At 35.2% G+C, this 8,409-nt stretch overlaps 1 protein-coding gene across 1 annotated transcript in view; it reads right to left on the bottom strand.

The window, feature by feature from the left end:
* Positions 1–1,998, bottom strand: part of LOC106686622 (retinol dehydrogenase 11) — a 38,780-nt gene extending 36,782 nt beyond the window's left edge. Inside the window, exon 1 of the mRNA XM_014430012.3 lies at positions 1,954–1,998. Within this exon, the coding sequence (XP_014285498.2) occupies positions 1,954–1,983 (30 nt within the window). The 5' untranslated portion in view covers positions 1,984–1,998. The remainder of the gene's footprint in view (positions 1–1,953) is intronic.
* Between the last annotated feature and the right edge of the window lie 6,411 nt (positions 1,999–8,409).

An 8,409-nucleotide genomic window follows, 5' to 3' on the forward strand; every position in this document is an offset into this window, starting at 1 on the left:
AGCTGTTTGTAGGAATCCTTGAGAATGACCTGAGAGGTCGAAACGTCGGATGTTAAAAAGAATAAAGTTGAGAGATAAGAGATCAAAATTGTTTAAAAAGATTCTATATATTTTTCCTATATAATAATAATAACCTTCATTTTCTTTTCTGACTGTTCAGGCTTTCCAGTTTTGAACTCGCCGTCTAGTCAGAAGTTTTTCTAACTGTTCAAGATTTAAGTTTTCAGTACGCTGAGAGTGTAAAATAAAATATTATACTGGGATCGCTATCAATTTTTTTTTAAATAACAGATTTTTATAGGCTGAATTTTATACAATAAAAAAAGAGTGAAAATGTTCGATTCGGAGGACATGAGTATTTTGTATTACCTACATGATTACGAAGCTTTCATACAAGTTTTGAGGCGGCGATGCGAAATGTATTTAAACATTCCAATTCGAATTTCAAAATGTTTAAATTTTAGAATAATATATTCAAAACTTGTTAGTTCTATTTATTGGTAAATTTAAATATATTTTCAAAAAAATAAATTTAACAAAACAATAACACTTTGTTACACAGTATTCTATTCACTTCATTAAAAAAATAAACTATTTAAGAAATTTAAAATGTTAAGGAGTTAATATCGGAATTAAGAGGTAGTGGTTGCAACTCACTCTTGCTTTTCCACTGATTTGGTTTCCTTATTACAACGACTGTAAGCCTCGGACTGAGCTATGGAAAGTGTGCCTTACCTGCCCCCCTCACCTGCCCCACCACAAGAAAGGATAATGGCAAAAATCTCGCCAAAACTCAATGATCACCACATGCATTTCTACGGCTTCTTTTATTTCATAACAAAATGTGAGCCCATTTATAATCACGGCCCGGATTTGTATGCGGTTTATAAACGTATAATCTCCAAATTTGCAACGAGACAGATAAAATATTCAAATATACAACTAATGTAAGAGCAAAAATGTCTAGATTAAAGAAAAACTTGGAAGAAGGATTAATAATAAAACGAAAATATTGCTGTATTTTTTGCTACACCAGCAAAGAGTTTTCGTGCAGTAAATGAAAAAAAAGTATTTACCATCACAATCGAAAATTTTCATTGGCATTACTCGTTTAGTCATCAAGGAACAAATGTGGTACCGTGCCTGCCTGTGGCTCTATAGTCAAATTCGTGTTCGCACATAATCGAGCAAACCTTTAATCTTGATAAATTCTTCTTTAAAGTAAGATCGTTAACTTTTGCTCTTCAAAAGGTTCAGTTAATCATCTCTAAGCATCATCATATGTTCTGTTAAACTTAGGCTTCTCTAAGTGTGCCTTCTCTGCACACCGAGATTATTGCAGAATAATCAAAACCAAAACTCATAGAGGACCTTTCTATACGTCACTATGCTGTGGTATTAGCGCCCCAAGATATTAAAGAAGCAAATAGCAAACAGTTCCGCATATCTTTTATTTAATGCCGCTCACTTCTCACTATAGAAAGGTATACGCACAAAAGAAAAGCTAAGAAATGTGCCGAACCTGAACAACAAAGAAAAACAGAAAAAGCAGCCTAAGCCTGTGGCAATTTTACTGTGGCCCCTTTTTCCCCTGAGTGAACCTGTTGCAAAAATAAAGCACAAAATTAAAGCAGGGATTGAGCAATCTACCGTCGAAACCGACCCTGAACCTGAAATCGTTTTATTGATACCTGTGGGGTCAATAAAAGCTTGATCGATATGGTCAACGGAATACCGTCCAAAACAGAAATAAGTATGGAGCCTATAACCGTCCATACGATCAAGGCAGGCTCTACCTATCTGCTGAGATCATTATTGTGGTCTGCACCGTCTTTGAGGCATGAAGGGCTAAGCAGCTGAAGGAAATGGGGCACTTTGTCTCTTCTGATTTTCAATCAAATGAAGAGGGAGGGGGTACTCCAAATAATAAATGATAAAGTGTATGAAAATAACATTTTGGCGTTCCATGGAGACCAGCACCATTTCTCTGACTGTCCAGAAGACTGTCATACACCAATACAAAGCTCGGAACCGTTTGCTAACACTGTCTTTTTTTCTTACCCTCCTATCATGTTATTCTGAAACAAATTAGAAAGTATTAAATATAAATATATATAATATAAATTACTGCATTTATCTCTTCTAAGTTAATCTCAATCTAGGATCAAATATACTGCATTTTAAAACATTTAAATTAAGAAAATTGTTTAAATTTATTTATTGATATTTACAACTGTACATAAAATACATCAAGTAAATTTGAGGAAATCATAATGGTATGGAACAAGCATGTGGAGAAACTACCCATGAGTGGAGAAGCTACCAAGCACTCTAAAAACATTTATACAATATAAGATCTCGAGGCCATCTCTTTTCAGACGCCTCGGAGGATTCTTCGGAATAAAAGAGGAAGCAAGATTAGAAACTAATGGGTTTGGTTAGGGAGTTTGTAATGGAAGGATTGATATCTGGTTCGGGCTAGATTGGTTAAAAATGGAACATTAAGGTCTTTGTGGATGACTTTATTTGTAACAAAGTAGGAAGCATTTAGAATTTTACGAAGAATTTTGGATTGTAAGGATTGGATACGAGAGGAATTCGAAGGTTTAGTGGAGCCCTAAAACTCAACGCCGTATGTCCAGATAGGCCTTATAATTGTCATGTAAATCAGTCTTTTATAATGAATTGGAAGTTTAGATCGTTTGTCTAGTAAGTGCTGTAATAGTCGAAATGGACGCGCAGTTTCCTGTCTTTTCAGTCTTGTGTGAGGATTCCAGGTTAGTCGTTTGTCCAGATGTAGTCCAAGGTAGCGGATCTGTTCAACAGGAGTAAGGGCAACATTATTGAAGTATACTGTAGGGCAGTCAGTAGGTTTACGACGTAGGTTAAAGGTAATTTGATGGGATTTGTTGGAATTTATTTTAATCCTCCAATTACGACACCATTCTTCGAGGGCTGTGATATGGGATTGAAGAGTTGCAATTAAAGGGTTATTACTAACAGCAAGCACACATGTGTCATCGGCATACGTGGTGAGGATAGTGTTAGGATTGGTTGGGATTTCTGCATGTATAGAGGTGTAGAGGATGGGACCGAGGATACTACCCTGAGGAACACCAACGGACTGAAAGAAGAGGGATGAATAGGAACCATTGTGGTTTACTTTAAATAATCTGTCAGTGAGAAAGGAACGAATAATGAGAGAGTATGTAGCAGGTAGGAATTTACATAGTTTGTAAAGCAGTCCCGGGTGCCAGACTCGATCAAAAGCCTGTTCTACATCGGAAAAGACTCCCACGCAGTACATTCCCCGCTCTAAAGAAAACGAGATAATGTCCACCACACGATGAAATTGCTGGATAGTGAAATCAGAGGTTCGGAATCCAAATTGGTGATCTGGTATATAATATAAAAATATATTGACAGCTCTGTTCTGACATGCTATTTAAGACAGTATCATTCAAAAAGTAATTTTTGAGACTTCATAATCATTGTGTTCAGAAAACAACTACCTCGATGTAAAACATCGATGTATTTTTGGAAATGTTTTGTAATCAACGATATTGTAATATTGAACTTTGATATTTTAAAACATCGACGTTTTTTGGAGTTGATGTCGCATCCATTGTTCCAGCAACCACTTTTGACTGTCCTGAATATACGTGGTCTTTGGAGCAGGCCTTGTACTACTGAAATGTATGTTCAAAAACATCGATGTATTATCTACAATGTTTTGTGAGCAATACTATTTTAATACTGAACTTTGATATTTTTAATCATCGATGTTTTTTGTTGTCGATGTCCCATCCCTAGTTCCAGCAACCACTAATGACTGTTGGTATCGTGCGTAATAAGTGTTTTCCCATCCCAAACCTTATGCTGTGCATGCTCAGTGCAGTTTTGGATAGTCAGAAGTCGATGGAAAAAACCTATGTTATTGAAATGTATGTTCAAAAGCATCGATATGTTTTCGGCAATGTTTTGTAAGCAATGATATATTAATAGTGAACATAGATATTTTAAAATATCGATGGTTTTTGAAGTCGATGTTGCATGATGTCATGTGTAGTTTCTGCAACCACTTCTGACTGTCCGAAGAATACGTAGCCGTTGGAACAGACCTTTTGTTACTGAAATAGATGTTTTAATATTGAACATCGATGTTTTTTAGTCGATGTCGCATCCCTACCAACAATCACTTCTGACTATCCACAATTGTACGGAGCATGCGCAAGGAATTGGTAGGGGGAAACACTTACTACGCATGTTCCGTACAGTGAGAAGAGGTTGTTTGAACAAACCTACTGGAGAGAATAGTGGGAGGTTGGCAGGAGAACGTTTGACACTGCGCATCTATTTCCCTTCCCTTTAATCACAAGCAAACCCATCTTGTTTGCACTATACCCAACATAAATATGAAGAAAAGGAATAATTCCCAGAAAAAGACATTCAAAAAAAGAAATTATGGGGATAAAAAATACAGAAATATTGAGGAAGCAGTACTGACCAACGAACTTTTTTTCATTTGATTGAAATGTTTTCTGTATATCTGTTCACGCAAAAGTGCTCCCACCTGGCCCTGCTCCCAATGCGCTACATCGGTTACATTCGCGTGATTTACGCTGTTATAAAACTGAAGGTCTAAATAACAAGTAGTATTTTCCTCCAATTCAAATAATTAGTCATTTCTAAGCAAGATCTCTATCTATGCTGTTTCTGGTTCTTATATAATTCCATTGTTCACATGTCTTCGTAGATCGCGTGTTCGCTCTCTGTTTGAATCTTTCTTTAATCTGATCTTAACACGAAAACGTTTTCCGGCGGGAATCAAACCGTTCTATCATATGTCACCATATCGTTTTATCATATGTCACCATTCAGAGATACTTTTCATTAATTTCTGAGCATTATGGAAACTGGCTAAGAGTATAAACAACTCCTAAGTATGAGCTGAGCCAAAGGTTCCAATCTTTTTCGGTTTGGGGCTCCCTAAATAATGATATTTTTTCCGCGGCGCCCTTAATACACCAGATTTTTTTTCTAAATTTTCGACTGTCTTGAAATTTTCAAAACATTTCTTTTTAAAAGCGATTACCCATTTAACAACGAAAAATTAAAAACAGATACTTACTATTTTCCTCGGGATAATGTAAAATATCTAATTTCCACTGTTTCGGTAATATCCATATTGAGACATGACAACCACCATGTGGTTAGGTTCGTTGATAAATAAATAAATTTTAAATTCACAAACAATTTATTGAACGTCCATTGGTGATTCACATTATTAATGGATTGAATGGGCTTGATGTTCATAACTTCACCAATTTCGGAATAAAATTGTATATGGCGACCCTCATTTCTTGTTCAACGATATTTACCTTTAATTACCGCGACTGCCGAAAACCCCGCTTCGCACAAATAGGATGTTACAAATGGAATTAATATTCGTAGAGCTTTACAACTAAACAGTGGATATACCTCTTTTACTGATATCCAAAAATCAGAAAGTTCCATGCTACCAAATTTTAACTTTAATGTATTATCGCAAGACAAGCCAAGTCAATAAGAGATTCTTCTTCTAAAAAAGTAAATTCTGATGGAACCTTGGCTCTAAATGGATAAATTTATCATTATCTGATTCAAAGTATTTGTCGAACTTTTTTATAAGCTCTAATAGATGATCTACTAAAATGGATTTTACATTGAAAGACAAATTAATTTCATTGGAGGATACAAACTGGTGCAACAAGTGAAAACAATCACTGATACACTCTACTTTAATTTTTATTTTCCATAGCTTAGAAATTCCAGGAAAATTTCCGAATTTTTCAGTTGAATATTTTGCGGCGCTCTTATGGCGGCACCGCGGCGCACACTTTTGGAGTCACTGAGCTAAGGTATTTTACATTTTGTAACTTGATCAAAAATAATCTGGTGTAGTGCGCGTATTGAACAACTTTCACTCCCTTCCCCCCTCCTACTTTGGGTTGAAATTAATCCTCGCTCGTTCAAAATAGATATTTCTATGTTATTCAGGACTGTAATAGTTTATCGTACTTAATTTTCCAAATGAGCATTTCAGTTGAAAGATTGACTAACTTCAATAATTTTCAGATAAGTACTTTTATAAGTACTTTCTCATTGCAAAATTTTAACATTTTTCTTTTGCTAAAATATGTCAGAAATATATATGTGTAAATATGTTAACGCCATAATATAATTACTTTGTAAATAGTATTTGAGTTTTATTAGTATTTAATTTAGTTACATATATTTTTATTTGTATTGTTTTATTTAGATTTAGTTATTTGAAAAGAAAAAAAACATGCAATTATATTTGTTTGTAATAATGAGCAATAGAGGCAGTTGCTAGGGGTTGAGAATCGTCGCTAAGAGGTTGCCTAGCAACGGGCCGACCATCTTCGTTTTTTATGGCAGTTCCGGCTAATCAGTGGCGCTGGTATCGTCGAGGAAGCCCTGTCTGCGTTTGGTTGATCTTATTTTATTAGACATTTTTTGAATGTTTAGTCGTCATGACAGTTCGGAACCAGACCACTTCTGTGTTTCGATTTTGATATGGGTTCCGGATAATTAGTGGCCAGGAACGTGAGTACAGGGCTGGTTACTCACGTTCCTGGCCACTGCGTTCATTTTGTCGGCTCGCCCAATACATTAACACGACCATTGGATATTTGGACCATCGATGAGCCACTACACCAACTCTGGACCATTGCAGCGGTTTATTTAGCTACCAGAGCTGCGACCTATCTCGGCAGCACTCTTCCTCGGACCTATCGGTGTGGAGCAGCTTGCGTCGACTAGTATTTATTTTATATATTTATTTGTTTATTTGTAAATTAGTTTATTTTATTTTCGTTTTCATAATTTATCGAACTATTTTATTTTTATCTGAAAGGCCTTTTTTTTATTTTTACTTGTATTCATTATTAGCCATATTTTGTTTATTTTAGTTTTAGTTTTTAAAATGTTTAAATTGAACCAAATAAATGTTTAATCCGAGCCTGTTTGTTTTTTGTTCATTTTAAAGCCTTCCAACAAAAAGACATAGTCGATTTGAGGTGGCTATAACAATATGAGAGAAATGCCTTATTTAGCCGTCCAATCCAAATACATTGGGTCTCTTTAATACACAGCATAACAATGAATCCATGATCGGACATACATACAATACACATATTTATATGATTTAACAACAATTTTTTTTTTTTACCTTTTTCTTTTACAATTACAATCTGCATAAACTAAATACAATATATTTTAATTATTTTTATTTATATTTTTTAGCAATTTTATTCTCCCTATTTCACTATCTCATACCTCCCCCTCCAGTGATCCGCCACCACGTTTGATCCCTTAAACAAATTAAACTTAGACTTATAGATAGCAATATAAAATCAAACCAAAGACACAATAGTCACAGCGGTAGATCAGTTTAAAAAAACAAACAAATATTTAAAATACAAAAACTTAGTTAAAAGAAATCATAAAAATGAATAAATGAGTTAAAACACAAATTAATAGGTTCAAAATCTAAAAAATATAATGAATAATCTCAGAGCTAATTCCTGTGCAGGTGATGATGTATACACACAAGGCCAAAATAATATTTCCTCCCAAGATCGTTATATCCTTGATACTAAGACCTAGGCCTCTCACGGCGAACTTTCTCCGAAGGTCTCGCGGAATTTTTCCTTAAGGAAAGGGATGCATTTTTCATATATTTCCTTCTTCTCCCTTTCCACTCCACCCACCTGATCGAGGTCATTATTCTCAAAACTCACCGTTCCCAGAAGGACCTGGGCATCCGTTAATACAGCGTCCGACCATCTCATGTTCGGCCTTCCTACTCTTCTCTCTATATGTAAATGTTCGGATAGGACCTTATTTGGGATGTCATCGCCGCGCACCCTCGCCACATGACCTGCCCATCGGAGTCTACCCTATCTCAAAACTTGAAATCATTGTCTCAGTACAAAGCCGACACCTCCGCGTTCTTACTTCTTCTTCATACAATACTCTCTCTAACAGGTCCAAATATTTTTCCCAGAATGGACCTCTCGAAAACTTGCTTGTTCCCAACATTAAAATATTGTAATTATTCTAAAAATTACGACAAAGGTTTTTTTTTTTTTTTTAATTATTTATTTAATGTAATTTACAACTGTACAAAATAATAAAATAGGTAAATATGTAGTATGTTTCATATACACTTGAAAATCTTGGGAAGGAACCACCCATTGGTGGTACTTCACACATTAATTTAAATTAGAAGGTCCCGTGGCCATCTTCTTTTCAGACGCCTCGGAGGATTATCTGGGATTGTTAAGGATGAAAGATTAAGAACTAATGGGTTAGGATGGTTAAGGAGTTTGGAATAAAAAGACG

This window comes from Halyomorpha halys, unplaced genomic scaffold (genome assembly GCF_000696795.3).
Source record: "Halyomorpha halys isolate HHAL.00 unplaced genomic scaffold, Hhal_1.1 Scaffold852.1, whole genome shotgun sequence".
Taxonomy (NCBI): domain Eukaryota; kingdom Metazoa; phylum Arthropoda; class Insecta; order Hemiptera; family Pentatomidae; genus Halyomorpha; species Halyomorpha halys.